An 18,627-nucleotide genomic window follows, 5' to 3' on the forward strand; every position below is an offset into this window, starting at 1 on the left:
CCATGTGCTAGGACACAAAACATACCTCAACAGAATCAGGAAGATAGAAATAGTATCAACCATCTTTTCAGACCACGATGCACTGAGGATAGAAGTGAATCACACACAGACACGGAGAACCAAATCAAACACCTGGAAATTAAACAACTCAATGCTGAACAACGAGTGGGTCAGGAAGAAAGTCAAGGATAAAAATCAAAAGATACCTGGAAACAAATGAGAATGAAGACACGAGCTACCAGAACCTATGGGATGCAGCGAAAGCCATATTAAGGGGAAAATTTATAGCTTTGCAAGCATATCTTAGGACTGTAGAAAGGATGCACAGAAACAACTTGACCTCACAGCTCAAGACAAGTATCAACAGAAAGAGCCTAAATCAGGCAGAAGGAAAGAGATCAGAAAACTTAGAGCAGAAATCAATGACATGGAAACCAAAGAAACAATCCAAAAGATCAATTAAACCAAGAGCTGGTTCTTCGAGAAAATAAACAAGATAGATAAACCATTAGCAACACTCTCAAAGAAACAGAGAGAGAGAACCCTAATAAACCGAACCATAAATGAGAAGGGGGATATCACAACAGAAACCAAAGAAATACAAAAGATCATCAGAGACTACTTTGAAAGTCTGTATGCCACGAAACAAGAGAACCTAGAAGAAATGGATAAATTCCTGGATTCCCACAATCTCCCAAAGCAGAGTCAAGAAGATATAGAATACCTGAATAGACCTATTAACATCAAGGAAATGGAAACTGTAATCAAAAGTCTTCGCAAAAACAAAAGCCCAGGTCCAGATGGATTCACTAGCGAATTTTTTCCAAACATTTAAAGAGGACCTACTGCCAGTCCTGCTCAAGCTTTTCCAGGAAATTGAAAAAAAGGAAACTCCCAAACAGTTTCTATGAAACCCATATCTCTCTAATACCAAAAGCAAAAAAAGACACCAGGAGGAAAGAGAACTACAGGCCGATACCCCTGATGAACATGGATGCAAAGATTCTCAACAAAATACTAGCAAATAGAATTCAACTACTTATCAAAAAGATCATATACCATGACCAAGTAGGATTCATCCTGGGGATGCAAGGCTGGTTTAACACTCGGAAATCAATCAACATAATCCATCATATCAACAAAAGAAAACATAAAAATCATATAGTCATATCAATAGATGCAGAGAAAGCATTTGACAAGATCCAGCACTCGTTTATGATGAAAACCCTCGCCAAAATGGAGATAGAGGGGACTTCCCTCAATATAGTTAAAGCCATCTAACACAAACTTAGAGCAAGCATCATCCTCAAAGGGGAAAAACTGAGAGCCTTCCCTCTAAGATCAGGGACGAGACAAGAATGTCCACTCTCTCCACTGCTATACAATATAGTACTGGAAGTACTTGCAATAGCGATTAGGTAAGAAAAAGATATTAAGGGCATCCAGGTAGGAAAGGAAGAAATCAAACTCTCACTATTCACAGATGATATGATACTGCACTTAGAGAACCCTAAAACCTCTACCAAGAAACTCCTAGAAAGAATAGGCTTGTATAGTAACGTTGCAGGCTATAAAATCAATACCCAAAAGTCCATGGCTTTCCTATATGCAAATAGTGAAAGAGAAGAAAGTGACATGAAGAAAACAATCCCGTTCGCAATCGTGCCCCAGAAAATCAAGTACCTAGGAATCTGCTTAACTAAGGAAGTAAAGGACCTGTACAAAGAAAACTACAAAATGCTATTTCAGGAAATATAAGAGGACGTGAGGAATTGGAAAAATATCCCCTGTTCATGGATCGGGAGAATAACATTGTCAAAATGGCAATACTTCTCAAAGCACTGTATAAATTCAATGCAATCCCTATTAGGATACCCATGACATTCTTCAACGAAATGGAACAAACACTCCTGAAATTTATATGGAACAATAAGCCCCCACGAATAGCTAAAGCAATTCTTGGGAAAAAGTAAATGGGAGGAACCAACTTCCCTAACTTCAAACTCTACTACAAAGCAGTTAATAATTAAAACAGCATGGTACTGGAACAACAGCAGAGCTGTAGACCAATGGAATAGGGTTGAATATACTGACATCTCACCCCAAACATATGACCATCTAATCTTCAATAAGGGGGCATTAAAAGTGAAGTGGAGCAAGGAAAACCTCTTTAACAAATTGTGCTGGCAAAACTGAATGGCTACATGCAAAAAAGTGGGCTCAGATCTCTGCCTAACTCCATGTACAAAAGTAAGATCAAAGTGGATTAAAGACCTCAACATCAGACTGAAATCCATAAGGTACATTGAGGAAAAAGTTGGCAAAACCCTCCATGACATTGAAGTTAATGGTATCTTCAAAGATGTCATGCCACTGGCCAAGTAAGTGAAAACAGAGATAGACAAATGGGACTATCTTAAACTAAGAAGCTTCTGCACCTCAAAAGAAACAGTGACCAAAACTAAAAGACAGTCTACAGAATGGGAAAGGATATTTGCCAAATATACATCCGTTAAGGGGTTGATATCAAGGATATACAAAGTACTGGTTGAACTCCACAAGAAGAAAACATCCAACTCCATCAAAAAATGGGGAGATGAAATGAATAGAAACTTTCATAAAGAAGAAATCCAAATGGCTAAAAGGCACATGAGAAAATGCTCCACCTCATTAATCATCAGGGAGATACAGATCAAAACCACAATGAGATATAATTTCACACCACAGAGACTGGCCCATATCCACAAGAACAAAAGCAACCGGTGCTGGCGCGAATGTGGCGAGAAAGGGACCCTCCTTCACTGCTGGTGGGAATGCCAACTGGTTCACCCCTTTTGGAAAAGAGTATGGACGATTCTCAAAAAATTAGAAATTGAGTTCCCATTTGACCCAGCAGTACCACTTCTGGGAATATATCCCAGAGAGGCAAAAAAGTATAGTCGAAATGACATAGCACTTGTTTGTTCATTGCAGCACTCTTTACAATAGCCAAAATCTGGAAAAAAACCTGAGTGCCCGAGAACAGATGACTGGTTAAAGAAACTCTGGTATATTTACACAATGGAGTACTATGTAGCTGTTAGAAAAGATGAAGTCATAAAATTTACATACAAGTGGTACTACACGGAATGTATCATGTTAAGCGAAATGACTCAGAAAGAAAGGGATAGACATAGAAAGATTGCATTCATCTGGGGAACATAAAGTAACAAAATAGGAGACTAACACCCAAGAATTGCTGAGATTAGTACCAGGAATTTTACTTCATGGCTTGGAGCCAGCCACACATGCTAGGGGAAAAGGGAGCTCAGATAGAGAAGGGAGCACCAAATAAAGGGTGTTGGGAGGATCCTCCCAGGATGGGATAAGCATGCTGAAAGCAGACTATAGACCAAACATGATTGTCACCCATAGCCTCTTTTGCAAACCACAACACCTAATAAGAGAGAGAGAACAAAAGGAAATGCCCTGCCACAGAGGCAAGGTGGGATGGGGGGGGGGGTGGGGGGGGGGAGGGACACTGGGATCCGTGATAGTGGGAAATGGGCACTGATGGAGGGATGGGTATTTGATCATTGTATAATTGAGACCCAAGCACAAAAATTTGTAAGTCTACAACTCTACCTCATGATGTATATATTGATGCATTGAACTTGATAACAGGGAATAAAATACAGTCATTTAAACCTACTATTAGAGGAGCAGGTCAAGATTACTGCTTTGTACTGAGGAATAAGAAAAAATATTGCATTTCGCTATATATTTTTTGAAAAGCATGTTTGTTCAGAGGGAACAAGGATGTTCAGGAAGCTGACTCATGAGGGCTGACTGGCTGATTGCTCAGCTTGAGAAGTTTATTGCTTTGGAATGTGACCTCTTAAGGATATGGAAGAAAGGAATGCAAGAAAAGTTTTAAGGCAAAACAAAAAGACAAGCACTACATTTTCTAATGGAGCTGATGTTTTACCACTCAATTAGTTTCAGAGTCAAAGCCCAATTTTAGTTGTTAATAACCTTCTAGTTTTACTTATAAAGGACTTTTCATTAAACCAAATTAAGTAGATGGAGGTCCAGTTGTTTATTATCTTGCACTAAACCATTCCTACAAAAAGACACCTGTGCAGGCCATTTGGCTCTAGTCAAAATGTTTTTTTTACAATTTAATTATGAATATAATTAGAATGAGTTAAGAGACAAGCAAGGCATCGGCCATAAAATTTCTAGTTTGCAGTATATGTGTGCATACACACAGACACACACACAGACACACACACACACATGCTGAGTAAAATGTAACCACCATCACACACAAATGCCACAGAGCCTGTGAGAAAGTTGTTTACAATAGGTACTTAAGTAAAAGAGAACTATTTTCAGAACTTTATTTTAATTTCAAAATTCCTTGAAATGGTTTAGTGAGGATGTTCTTATGCTACATTATATTTACGGTTTCTCTGTGATGACCCTGCTTTTCACTTTCTCTGGTTTTAAGGCAATTTGTCACGATCATGCTTTCATGTTTAGCAACTGTTTGTAGTCAAGTGCCTTGCAAGCTCTGTTTCTTTTCTCTCAAAGAGTGTCATCACAGAGTTGATGATGCATCAGAAATAGTTTGACCAAAGGGCAAGATAAAGTCAAGAGTAAAGAAAATATTTGCAAATATACTTGACTGTCTTTTTTCTCCAATTACTTACTGGAAGTATATTTTAAAGGTAAAATGGCTTGATGACCATAGCCAAAACTATTAGAACATTCAATGTGCAATAATTAAGTTCTGCCATAGACAAATGCCTTTCATTTAAATCATTTTTATATGAGAATGGTGTGATTGACAGAAATATAGGCCAGGGGCTGTATTTAAGGAATAGTCATGGGGGGCATCTACCACCTTTGATGACAAATATCCTATATTTCAATAGTGTTCAGTCAGTTTTATGGATATAATTTCTCATAATTTGCTTTTACTGTTAAATTAATCAATGTTTACCCAAACTGGGCATTATAAAACATTGCCTTCAGATACAAGTGTGACTATAGCCTTTAAATTGAAAACTTGTACGCAAGATCATCACTGTCTCAGTTTATTACTGGTTTATCTAATTTCTCATGTAATACAAGTATATAAATGGAAAAATATAAAATAAACACTTATAATAACCATGATATATAACAAACATAATAAACAGTGAACAACATCTCGCCACCACTGCCATATAAGCTCATTTACCATCCCCGTTCCAGAGACTCATAAATAAATCTTGACAGAGATCAACTAGCTGTAAAACTTTCTCAGATACCCATTCTGCATTAAGATTTCTGGATGATCTCGGGACTTCTGGGGTGATCTCAGGATACCTCCCACCCAATAAAAGCCTTGGCAGCCGCACTGATGCCCTAAAACCATCACCAAGCTTTTGGCCAGACTACCTTGTTAAATATTCTGTATTTTCTGAAGTGACACCTACAAACTCTATATTACTAACACCTTGGTAGGAGCACACCAGTTTGGATGGGATGTAAAATGGAAGACAACCAATCTCAACTAATAAAAAAAACAGCACAGAAGCTTAACTTGCACAAACAGCTTAGTAAACCCTCAGACAAGGACTCAAGGTCTTCATGGTGGAATGCAACAATTTTCACAAATTTTCTTCTACTGAAATATTTTTGATCATTACATTATTCATTTAGTAGTAACAAGCAATACAAAATAAATTATGGTAGGCCTGATACAGGAGTAGGCTTGAGGGGTAGTTGGGAAAATGAAGACAATGATGGAGGGAAGGAGACAATGGTGGTAGGATTTGTATTAGAACACTAAATACCTATAACAAACCATCAGGAACAACTCTGTAAACCACAGGGTTTAAATAAAGTTGGTAAAAGAAAAAAACAAACAACATTTTATATGATAAATATTATATATGAGAAACAACATATAATAACATAGAAAAATTGTAAACTATAACAAAGGAATTAATATTTTACCAAAATGGTCCTTTTAATCACAGAGCTCATCTTGTTCCCATAACGAGAAACACATATTATGAACACTGTTCAAAATCAAGACAGAAAAATGATTACTTTTCTACACAAAAGAAACTTTACAAACTTAGAGTGCTACAAACCAAAAAATGTAAACATGCTGTGTCAGAGAGATGGCACAGCAGGTAAAGTGCTTGACTTTCATACAGCCAAGCTAGCTCTGTTCCTTGGCCCCACATATTGTCACTTTAGCACCTTCAGGAGTCATTACTGAGCACAAAGTCAGGAGTGAGTCCTGAGTAGAGCAGGTGTTTCCTGCCCTGCCCTCAAAAAGAAGAAGAAAGAAGAAGGAGAAGGAGAAGGAGAAGGAGAAGGAGAAGGAGAAGGAGAAGGAGAAGGAGAAGGGAAGGAGAAGGAGAAGGCGAAGAAGAAGAAGAAGAGGAAGAAGAAAGAAGAAGAAGAAGAAGAAGAAGAAGAAGAAGAAGAAGAAGAAGAAGAAGAAGAAGAAGAAGAAGAAGAAGAAGAAATGCAACATTGCAAATTTTAATGATGCATACCTGAGAGGGAGCACTGTAATCACAAGGGTCTTAAAAATAGAATAGAAGAAACGAGTCAGAGAGAAGGGTTGCTTTAGAAGGCGTCAGAATGACCAGATGTTATGATCGCTATAAAGGTAGAGAAAAGAAACTACCAGCTCAGGAATATAGGTGGTACCTAGAAGTTGGAAAAGGCAAGGAAAAAATAATTCTCTTTCAGAATTCCCAGAAAGTAATACACAACTTCAATCTTAAGGATTTTAAGCTGGTGAGACCAATGTCAGAATTCTGTCCTGCACAACTCTAAACTAGTATTAGTTTAGGGCACTGAATTTGAGCCAATTCATTGTGACAGTAATAGGAAATGAATAATATGTTTTCTAGACAGAGGGTGGTTTTATCTCAGCAAGCAGAAAGAAATTTCTGTTTGAGCACCTTCAAGAAACCCTGAAAGCAACCATTCCAATATAAGTTAGAAAGACGAGAAGGCTCTATAAGGAGGCAGTCTGGGAGAAAAATTGGGATTCTTTAGAACAGTATAAGAAAAGAGTACTGTAGCACTGTTGCACTGTCCTCCATTGTTCATTGATTTGCCTGGGAGCTTGCCGTGTGGGCGAGATACTCTCGTAGTTTGCCTGGCTCTCCAAGAGGGGTGGAGGAATCAAACCCAGGTTGGCAGGTTGGCCGCATGCAAGGCAATTGCCCTACCCACAGTGCTATTGCACCAGCCCCAGAAAAGAGTAAGGACTTTATAATAGGTAAAGAAAAAAAAAAGGAAGAAGACACGAAACCCAGAGAGATAGAATAGGGATGACGGCACATGCCTTGTACTGGGTTCATTCCTCAGTACTTCAGATTGTTCTCTGAGCATACCCAGAAGGAGTTCTTGAGCACAAAGACAGGAGTAAGCTCTGAGCACAGCAAGTGTGCCCCCATCAAGAAGGAAAGATGTTCTTTCCAAGATCAGGCACAAGACAAGGTTACTTACTCTCACCACTTCTATAAAATATAGTACTTGCCATAGCAGTTAGGCAAGAAAAAGATACCAAAGGCATCCAAATAGGAAATGATGCCAACCTACCACAATTTGCAGATGACCTGATACTATACTTAGAAAACCCTAAAGACTCTGCTAAAAGTTCCTAGAAAGAAGAGATTTATATAGTAAAGTGCTAGGTAACAAAATCCATACAAGTATGACCATGACTTTTATATATACAAATAATGAAAGAGAAGAAAGAGATATTAGAAAAAAACAGTCCTGTTCACAACTTTGCCTCATAAAATAAAGTACCTTGAAACCAGCTTAACGAAAGAGGCGAAGGACCTGTACAAAGAAAACTACAAAACACTACTTTAAGAAATGAAAGAGGACATGAGGAAAAGGAAACACATTCCCTGCATACATTAGGAGAATTAACATTGTGAAAATGACAATACTACCCAAACATTATACAAATTTAATGTGGCCCCAATAAGAATACCCATGATGAAGGCATCTTCCCCAAATTCAAACTTACTATAAAAGCGGTAATAATTAAAACCACATGGTATTGGAATAAAGGTAGAACAGCAGCCCAATGGAACAGCTGCATGTCCTGACAAAGACCCCTCAAATATATGGCCATTAATCTTTGATAATGAGCTAGCGTGGGCAACGGCTGCGCCCATGCTCTGCATGATCTCCGGGCCGGACGGGCACCTGGGCGAGGTAGGCGATGCGTGGGTATCCGCACTGTGTCTGTGCAGACCGGCAGTGAAGAACAGGGGCCCTGAGCCTTGGGGCTGCACCTGCTGTGGAGCAGCTGACCACGGCCTGAGCTGCCCACACCCTCTTTGTGGTATAGCCGCTGACCACACCCTGCCCTGCCCGTACCCTCCTTGAGGTAGAGCTGCTGACCGTGCCCTGCACTGGTCGTACCCTGCCCAGTCCTTCTCCTGCCATGGCTCCTCACCATGTCGTGCTTCAAGCTTTGCCGATTTAATCCAGATCTGTGTGTACTCACGGCTTTCTTGGGTCAGGGAGGGGTGGAAGACACACCATTATGCTCAGGGCTGACTCCTGGCTCTGTGCGGGGCTCAGGGACAGGAGAGCTGGGGATCAAACTTGGGTCGTCGCATGCAAGGCCAGCGCCCAACACTTCCTCTCATGTCAGCCTTCTTTCTTATTTTACTTTCCTCTAACACAGCAGGTAGGGCATTTGCCTTACACACAGCCATCCTGGCCGACCCAGTTTTGATTCTTCAACCTCTCTCAGAGAGCCCGGCAAGCTACCAAGAGTATCTCGCCCTCATGGCAAAGCCTGGCAAGCTACCCATGAGGTATTCGATATGCCAAACACAGTAACAACAAGTCTCACAATGGAGACGTTATGGGGCCTGCTCGAGTAAATCGATGAACATTGGGAGGACAGTGCTACAGTGCTAATATTTGATAAAGAAGCAAGACATGTCAAGTGAAATAAGGAAAGCCTCTTCAGAAGTTCCTGGGAAAACTGAACAGCTACATGCAAAAAAGCCAACTCAGATCTGTCTCTAACACTAGACACCAAAGTCAGATCAAATGGATTAAAGACGTCAATATTAAAGACCTGAATCCATAAGGTACATGGAGGCAAATGTAGGCAAAACCCTCCGTGACACTGAAGCTAAAGACATCTTTAAATATGAAACAACATCGACCAAGCAAGTGGAAGCAAAGATAAACAAATGAACTGCATTAAACTAAGAAGCTTCTGCACCTCAGAAGAAATGGTGAGCAATATATAAGGCAGCCCATGGAATGTAAAAAAAAAATTTATGCAATGCTCATCAGATAAAGGGTTAATATCAAAGATACACAAGGCACTGGTAGAAATTTACAAGGGACAAACCTTCAACTCCATCAAGGAATGGGAGAGGAAATGAACAGAAACTTCCTCAAAGAAGAAATACAAATGGCCAAGGGTACTTGATAAAATGCTCTACATTGCTAATCATCTGGTAGGTGCAGATCGAAACAACAATGAGATATCATCTCACACAACAGAGACTGGCACACATCCAAAAGCACAAGAGAAAACAGTGTTTGCATAGATGTAGGGATAAAGGGACTCTGCTTCATTGTTGTTGGGAATACCAACTGGTCCTTTTGGAAAACAATATGGACATTTCTCAAAAACCTAGAAACTGAGCTTCCAAATGACCCAGCAATACCACATCTGGGATTGTACCCTGGGGGTGGAAAACCACACAGCACTAGTGCCATTTGTATTCCTCTGTTCTTTGCAATGCTATTCACAATAACCAAAACCTGGAAACAACCTGAGTGCCCGAGAACAGAAAACTGGATAAAGAAACTATGGTACATCTACACAATGGAATACTATGCAGTTGTTAGGAAAAATGAAGTCATGAAATTCACTTATAAATGGATGGACATGAGGGTATTATGATGAGTGAAACTAGTCAAAAGGACAGACATAGAATGATTGCACTCATTTGTGGGACTTATAAAACATAGTATGAGACTAGTACCCAAGGATAGGGCCAGAATAATCGGTCCACAGTTGGAAGCCTGCCTCAGGTACTGGGGGAGGAGGTAGTTGGGATAAAGAAGGAACCTCTATGACAAGTTTAGTTGGAAATGATCACTCTGGATAAGAACTGTGTACTGGAAGTAGATAGAGGAACAAACATGATAACCTCTGAGTATCTATATTGCAAACAGAGAGATAGAGAGAGAGAGAGAGAGAGAGAGAGAGAGAGAGAGAGAGAGAGAAGAGAGAAACTATTTGTAACAACAGGAGAAATAAAAAATCTACACAAGAAAATTATGATTCAAATATAAATGGAGACTAAAGTGGTCAAGAGTTTAAGCAATTTTTGGAATATAGTAAAACATCCTATTTGAGTCTGTGAAAGTACAACATCAGAAGTGTAAGCTCTGTGAGAATGAAATGTAGAGAAGTGATCTTTTTGGATTTCGACAACAAGAGAACAACACTCACAGTATATAATAATAATGATGCCAACATAAATGTTGCGATTGGATAAGTCACTAAAGAATTAGAAAAAAACATTAATATTTAAAAGTTAGTGACAATTGTGAAAAAAAGGGAAAATGGGTTTAGAAAAAGTGGAAAGGCAAATCTTTTTGTTTTAGTAAGGGAAGTCAGGAGATACTTATAAATGTTGTGGATATCAGAAATGTATGTTTAAGTATACCATATAATTTTATGATAATATGACTATAAAAATAAAGTGACAACTAGTACTTAGTATTTTATACTAATATTTTATATTAAGCATTATCCATAGTTAGTAGAGAAGTACAGATATTGTGTAGAATTATAAAAGCAATCACTAGAAGCGATTAAGAGAAAGTAATAGCTAAAAGTCATGAAATTTGCCACTACATGAATGGAACTAGAGGGTATCCTGCTGAGTGAAGTTAGTTAGGGAGATATAGATACAGTGTGAATCTTGGGGTATAATGTGTTAAATATCGTTCTACATCTTTCAATCATAAAATTCTTATGCAACACTTATTCTTCTACAAAGAAGAATATTAATAAAGCTTAAATTTGAAATGGATGCTCATAGTAAATAGTAAAAAGTATGAATAAGGGAATCAATGTGAAATTGATCTCAATAGTGTAGAAAGATACAACATTGAAACATTTAATATTCTGTGAAATTTATATATTATTTCAAAACTAAAAATCAACACTAAAATTTCTAGTTCAATTTTAATCTTTATTAAATAAATAAGCAATGTTTGGTTGTGGTCTTGGAATTATATTGTATATATAGGATTCATGTAGGAAAATTAACAGATATTTAGCAACATACAGTTAGTTATTCTTTAAGTAAGGTTAGTTTTGCATAATGAAATGAGTTATAATTTATAACTTGTGAATTACAATGTTAAATGATAGAAAATATTTAAATTGGAGTTGAGTGCTGTCTAATCTTTTGAGCCACTTGAGCTTGGAAAGTATTTCATGTATTCTTCTGAAAAATATTTCTTTCTAATTATTTATCAAGGATTTAATATAGTCAGGAAAATGTTATTTTAGTTCATTCTTATAGTACCTTTATGAACTAGAAATTATTTTTTACCTGATCCTTTCACTTCTCAAATATATCCTGCCTTGTTATTTTGAGATCAAATAAAATTATTGAAAAAATGCCAGTAGATTTTTCTCATTTCACATTCCTAGGGAATTTGGGGAAAAAATCCAGACATCAAATCAGAAAATGCATTGCTTATTATTACTTTTTCCTCTTCTTTAAATTAGCAGAATTAAAAAAAAGATGGTTGAAATAAAAAGAAATTAGGTATATTTCTCATTTAGAAGACCCCCCCCCTTAGGCCCTTCCCACAAGATTGAATCACCTATCATAAAATGCCAAGACTCTGTTTTTATACTGGGTTCACATTCACAGTACTAGCAATGCCTTCAGCACAAGTCATTCGTAGAGAATTAGATCTTTGTAATCAATGGGTTAAGTCCCCATGAAACAACCTGTGGTGACCCAGTTGCAATCACCAAAAGCATAGAATGTCAGATCAATAGTAGCAGTGCTTGGATTCTGAAATATAAAACAATCTCTAGAGTTTTCATTACCCAATGGATGTTATCAGACAGGGGATCACTATGGCAATTGCATGTTCTTATCTTATTAGTGTTTGTGCTTGGTCCCAAGGAGTCTATTTTAAAAAGCAAAGGCCTTCTGTTCACTTCTTTTAGAATATGTAATGATGACTTCCAAACATATTAATGAGAATTAATAGTAATTCAAATAGCATAAGCAGTCATTAATTTCTTTCCCAGGAAATAACATTTCTTCCTCAGAGGTAAATCACTCTCATTGGATGCAAAATTCCTTTTAGTCTATTTACCTGTTAATTCTGTCATGAAAGGATAGCAGGTATTTCAATTTGGGGTCAAATAAAAACATTAAGTCTTCACAAACTGGTTTGAGGCAGTGAAAGAGAAAAAAGAAAGGATTTTGTAGCTACATGATCCATGGCATTGACTGGCACAATGTTTTATTGGTATCTAATGAGGGAACAGAAACCACTTCAACTATTAACATTGACAGAGAGAAGTAATTTGATTCAGGGAATGGCTACTCAACTGATAGAAGATGCTAAGGGCCAAAGGACGAACGAAGAAATAAAGAAATTAGCAGCTAAAAAGAGCCACTTCCTGGTGGATGAGTAAAGCAAAGATGGTTTGATCACTGATGGCAGATGGAAGAAGAACGGGCCTATCCAGTCAAAACTAAAGGCATAGTATGTTGGAATACTGCATTCCTGAAATTCTATTGAAAACAGTTTTGTAAATAATTGTGCCTTAATGAAAAATTAAATATTAATTCAAAAACAGAAAACAAAAACTAAAGCCATAGAGAATATAGATCCTAGGGCAGAGAAACTAGCTGAGACAGCTAGGTGTTTAAAGGATTGGAGTTGAGAAAAAACTGATCAAGCAGCCTGCTTTTCCTTTCCTCACAGTCAGAGGTTTCATTTGCTCTAGCAGCAAGAATCCAGACCTCAAGTACAGCTGATTAAGGTTAATGCCATAAGGTACAGTGCACAGGATTAAAAAGCAGAAGTCTGAAGGTAAAGTGGTTCAAAACTGGCCTCTCCTCTGTGAATTTACTTTCCCTGGCTGTTTATTTTTTATCAAGATCCAAGAATTCATGGTAGATTAGTTAAATTTTCACTTATATATTTTTACAATAGGTTCCCCAAATTATAAAGCTCAGCACCTTTCTGGACTAGGCAAAAGGGTCTTTTTGGTTTTGATTGGGTTTTGCTTTCATTTTTAGGTTTTTAATTTTTTAAATTCAATTGGTACAAATGGGGTAAAATGCATTACTTTATGTTGTATTATCAGTTTTGGGGAAGTTGTAGACATTCTCCTGTTTCTAAGAAATATTTTATGTTGGAAGGATAGCTCAGTGGGCTAAGCACATACTTTACATGTGCTTGAACTCTAACATCACATGGTTCCAGGAACGCTACTGGAAGTGACCTTAACACTGAGCAAGGAGCATCCCTTAGGCTTGTCAGATGTGGGTGCCCCGTAAACAAAACAGAAACATAATTTAATATATACTACAATCTAAAGTTGATTTTAGAATAATAAATACAATAAGATTTTGACCCAATTACTAGGTTAATAAACAAATTACATGTAGCACTGTCCAACATTGTAACAATTTCTTAGTCATATTTCTTTGTTGATTGGGCCTTTATTTGGTATATCACAAATTATAAGTACTCTCCTAAACTAAAAAAGTTGTATTTGCTGAGAATGATTTTCTTCGATTTGAAAACTAAAAGAAAACTCCTGTTGCTTCTGGAATATATTCATCTCCCAAACAAACAAAACAACCATGTCTGGGGAAATACTAGTAGCAATTATATACTCTTAAATTTGTAAAGTATATATTAATACTAGATTATTCACCCTCACCATAATACTTTTATAGGTGTCACAATAATTCTTACAATTGCCATCAATCACAATTGTATATTGCCACCTTCAACTATACCTTGTCAGTTCTAATAATGCCAGTTTATCTTCCAAATTGGATCTGAGTCCCAGGATGTTACAGAAACATTGATACTCTCATGGAAATTCAAATTCAAAGACATGCTCTCATGTATTCTAAGAGCCTTGACCATAGATCTTAAAGGAAGGGAATGACTTATCTAATAACTTAGAAAGAAAATTAAGTGACTGGCATTCTATATCTCAGTCTTCAAATCATCACATATGAGTTTGCTTCCACGTGAGGTAATCTTCAAAAGTATGAAAAATTGATGTAATTTTTTTTACCTCACATATACGTAATTAAAGCCAAGTGTCCAACTCCCTACCAAAACACTATTAAAGCTCTGTGAATGATCTTTCATACTTGTAATTTTCAAGATAATATCAGAATAAGCTGTGAAACATCTATTTGTTTATTTTTCATTTCTCCTTTAATTTTGTTTGTTTATTTTGGGGCCACATGTGGTGACGCTCAGAGATCCCTCCTGGCTTTGCATTCAGGAATTACTCCTGGTGTTGCTTGGGAGATCATCTGGGATTCTAGAGATAGAACCGGATCAGTGCATGCAAGACAAATGCCCTCACATTATTGTTCTGGCCCTCCTTTTAAATTATTTTAATTTAATTTGTAATGGGTCCATACATAGTAGCTCTAGGGGTGATGTGGTGCCAGGGATTGAACTTGGTACCTTATATATACACTTATATATACACAACACATCCTCTATTACTTGTGCTGAAGTTCTCATCACTTTTAAAAATAATTTGAGAAATCTCAAAAAACATAGAAATATAATTACCACATGATACAATAAATTCACCTCCAGATACTTATACAAAGAAAATGAAAACACTTAGAAAAATAAGCACCTTACATTCCTTGAAACATAATTTACAATAGTCAAGATATGGAAAAAACATGCATGTCTTTTGATGGATGAGTTGGCAAAGAAAATGAATACGGCATACATTCACACAGGAATATTATTCAGCTGTTTAAAAATATAAAATTGTGCCATTTTTGAGAGTATGCTGGACTTTAGTGGCATTCTGATAAGTAGAATAAGACACATAGAAAAAGATAAATTTTTTATGATATCACTTGTTCATGGAATCTATAAAACAATTAGCTGAGCTCATAGATACAGAGGATAGATTAGTTCTTACTAGAATCAGAGGGGTCAGAGATGAGCAATATGGGAGACAGGGATCATAAGATACGAACTTCCAGTTACAAAATAAATAAGCCATCTGTGATGACTATAGTGTATTAGGTATTTGACAATTACCAACATCTTATTATCTCATTCCTACTTTGGACAATCTGGCAGACTACCAAATGTATCCTGCCCACACGGCAGAGTCTGGCAAACTCCCCGTGGTGTACCCAATATGCCAAATACCAGTAACAATGATGGGTCTCATTCTCCTAACTCTGAAAGAACCTTGAATATGGCTTTTTTTAAAAAATATCAGGGCTAGGTAAAGAAGACGTTACTGGGACCTGCTCGAGGCAATCGACGAATTACCAAGAATAAATATTAAAATTTATCATTACAATAAAAAAACTCGTGTAGCTATCTATGGTGATAGATGTTAACTAGACTGACATGGAGACCATTTCTCAGTATAAACAAATCTCAGATCATTACCCTGTACACCTGAAACTAATATAATGCTATATGTCAATTATATCTCAATTAAGAAGGCCTGGAAACTATAAAATACTGTTTTCTTGAAAAGCAAAAGGATCATGAAATGAAAAAGGCACAACAGGGGATAAAAGCTCCAGTCTCACCTCAAAATGGTTAATTAGAACTCTGCCACTCTATTAAACAATAACAACACCAGAACCTGAATTTGTGAGCAGGCAACAGAGAGAGGCCTGGGGAAAATAAATTGTTTTATTTCTCTTGATATCATTTTGCCAGACCTTTAAACAAATATGAAAACTGGTCAAAGAAAAATCAGAATCAAAGAGCCTATCCAGGGTCTCCAAGTCGGACCCAGCCGTCCCCATCCTGCTAATGTGAACACGGCACCCACAGCCATTGAAGAACAGACCTCCTAAGCAGAATGGTTTTTCTTGGAGATTTTTCTTGTTTGGACTTTAATTAAGCTCCTGCCAGGCTTGCAGGCTTTTTAATTTTACCTATCTTTCTTCTTTGTTTCTTTTTTTCTCCTTGAATCAGCTGGCTTGTCAGGAAACTCTTTGTAAGCTGTCACAATTAGAGTATACCCTCCGATATTAAATATGAAAACAGACTCCTGGCTGCTTCTCTGGCATCAACAGCAGAAGTTTCCTTTCTATTTAAAAGATTTTCATTTACTCATTCATTCATTCATTCATTCATTCATTCATATTTATTTAAGTGTGAGTCTCTGTGTCTTTCATGAATTAAAAAAAACATGAGAGAAGGAAGTTTCATGGAGCGCAGAATAGCTATTGGTCAGTAAGTGACATAAGGCAGCCACCCTTTAAGCCATCAGTCTAACAGACAAACTTGACATGACTTAATTTAACATTCAGACTGCTCATATGCAAAATGTAGCTGCTGTTTCCTAGTGGTGGTGGGGGTGAAAGGAAGACAAGCCTGGAAAAGGTGATGCCTCAGTTGATAATTTAGCACTTCTTTAATGAAATGTAATACTTAATTCATTTAAGTTCCTTTTCATGAGGTGCAGTTCTCAGTTAAAGTCATTGCGATTCTCAAAGTATGCAGGTAGGGATGGGGGATAAAATGTGACCCCTTTAAAGCAGATTTCTCGAGAAGCTATTTTAATTTGTGGAGGCTTCCTTAAAACCTGGCCACCCTAAAAAGAATGTCCTGTTTTTCTTTCCTTTAATTAAAAAATAATACACATATGTACTGCAGCGTCAGAAATAAAAATAACCCTTCAGAAAACACACACAAACAAACAAACACGGAAGGTATGGAGCGTGGGGTATGATATTGCTACCTCCATGACTGCTCTCATTGCCATTCTTATTATTTTACTTAATAATTCCACGCTGCCAGGTTATTTCACCAACTGCTCGTGTCTGTGGGGTACTTACTAATCGCTTCCACAAACTGCTCAAAGAAGCTGTAAGGGAAGAGCGGCTCAGGCAGCTCCCGGAAAAACATCTTCAGTGCTCCGGTGACAACGTGGATGTCCTCCCACTGGCTGTCGTCCAAATTCAGCTTCTCTTCTGGGAAAACACGAGGAGAAATGGAACAACTGGTTTTAATGAAACAATTACAAGACACTAATTATTATGTTAATGTTTGCCTACTATCATCAGCAACCGTTAACAGCCTTCTGCACCTAGAGGTTTGGTGCTGTGCATGTTTTTCCCCCTTTTTCCGTAGGAAGGGAACATTTTCAATGGAATACCATCTGTAGGAATGCAGCTAACAAAAAAACAAGAGACACAAAGAGACCGTACCATTGACACAGTATGTCAGATACATTTATTCCCATAATGCATCGGTATAAAAATTAGCATCTCAGCTCAACATGATTCAAAGCTATTTGGTTTTGAGGCCGAGGGGCTAAGAGTGCCAATGATGGCCGGCTCAAGGGACTGGCCTAAAGGCCTTGCTGAGCCAACAGGAGACATATGCTAAACATGGCAATAGAAAATGAGTTATTGCTTTACATGTGTTAGCCTTGCTATGTACAAGGGAATAATGGGTAACACTTTTTTCCCTTTTTTTCTGAATATAAAGTCAGCAAGGAATAGAATACTGAGTGAAAAAGGATATTAATTTCTTCTTACTGCTTCAATTTTTTCCTTTTTTTTTTTAGTATTCATCTCAGCGAGGAAAATGTGCCCAGCAACAATATTAGACAGACCCCTGTTGGCCTACATAGGCTATGCAAAGCTGTCAAAATGATAACACACTAAAGACAAACCACAAGTGCTTACTAACTCCTCTTTGAAACAACAGAAATGTTTGCTTTGGAGGTTTGAATGAGTTGAGGCATTTCAATAGTGGGGGTGAGGGGGCAAAATGAAGTTTTTAGAGAAAATAAAGAGATGTTTGGCTATTATTATTTTCTGTTTGTTCACCATATGAAAGTTGGAATCACTCTCACCCCAGAAGTGGATGTTAGAGTTTCTAAAAATGACATCATTTACAGCAAAAAGCAAAAAAGGCACAATGGAACAGCAGCTGAGGCAATAGTATCTGTCTTTCTAAACAGGTGACACAGAAAAGTTTTCAGATTTTGAGCTTAGTGAAAGCTAAATCTAATCATTTTAGAGGAACGAAGGTTAATTGGAAAGTCAATCGGTCTGGCAAGAACTTAACAGGTATTTGGTCATCTGGAATTTAGTTTCTTTGCTGATTTCTTGGGCTCGTGTTCACAGGCCCCTTTGGTGTCAGCTTTACAAATGCAGAGAAGAATTTTCACCAAAAATATAAGAAAAGCTGAGAATTGTCACTGTAGGGAATCTCTGCATGGGCTGTTTTGCTAATAGCGTTCATGTCCTTTAAAAAATATTTGCTGAAATCCTGATCAGATCTTTCTTTTCTAAGTGGTCTATTATTTCCAGGATTGGTTAG

The 18,627-nt window shown here is 37.4% G+C and overlaps 1 protein-coding gene across 1 annotated transcript in view; it reads right to left on the reverse strand.

Moving 5' to 3' along the window:
• The window catches only part of ARHGAP15 (Rho GTPase activating protein 15), a 759,615-nt gene that overhangs the window by 137,589 nt on the left and 603,399 nt on the right, over nucleotides 1-18,627 (reverse strand). Inside the window, exon 12 of the mRNA XM_056117651.1 lies at nucleotides 17,133-17,267. Coding sequence (XP_055973626.1) covers nucleotides 17,133-17,267 — 135 coding nt within the window. The remainder of the gene's footprint in view (nucleotides 1-17,132; nucleotides 17,268-18,627) is intronic.

This window comes from Sorex fumeus, unplaced genomic scaffold (assembly GCF_029834395.1).
Source record: "Sorex fumeus unplaced genomic scaffold, SorFum_2.1 ptg000035l, whole genome shotgun sequence".
Classification (NCBI taxonomy): domain Eukaryota; kingdom Metazoa; phylum Chordata; class Mammalia; order Eulipotyphla; family Soricidae; genus Sorex; species Sorex fumeus.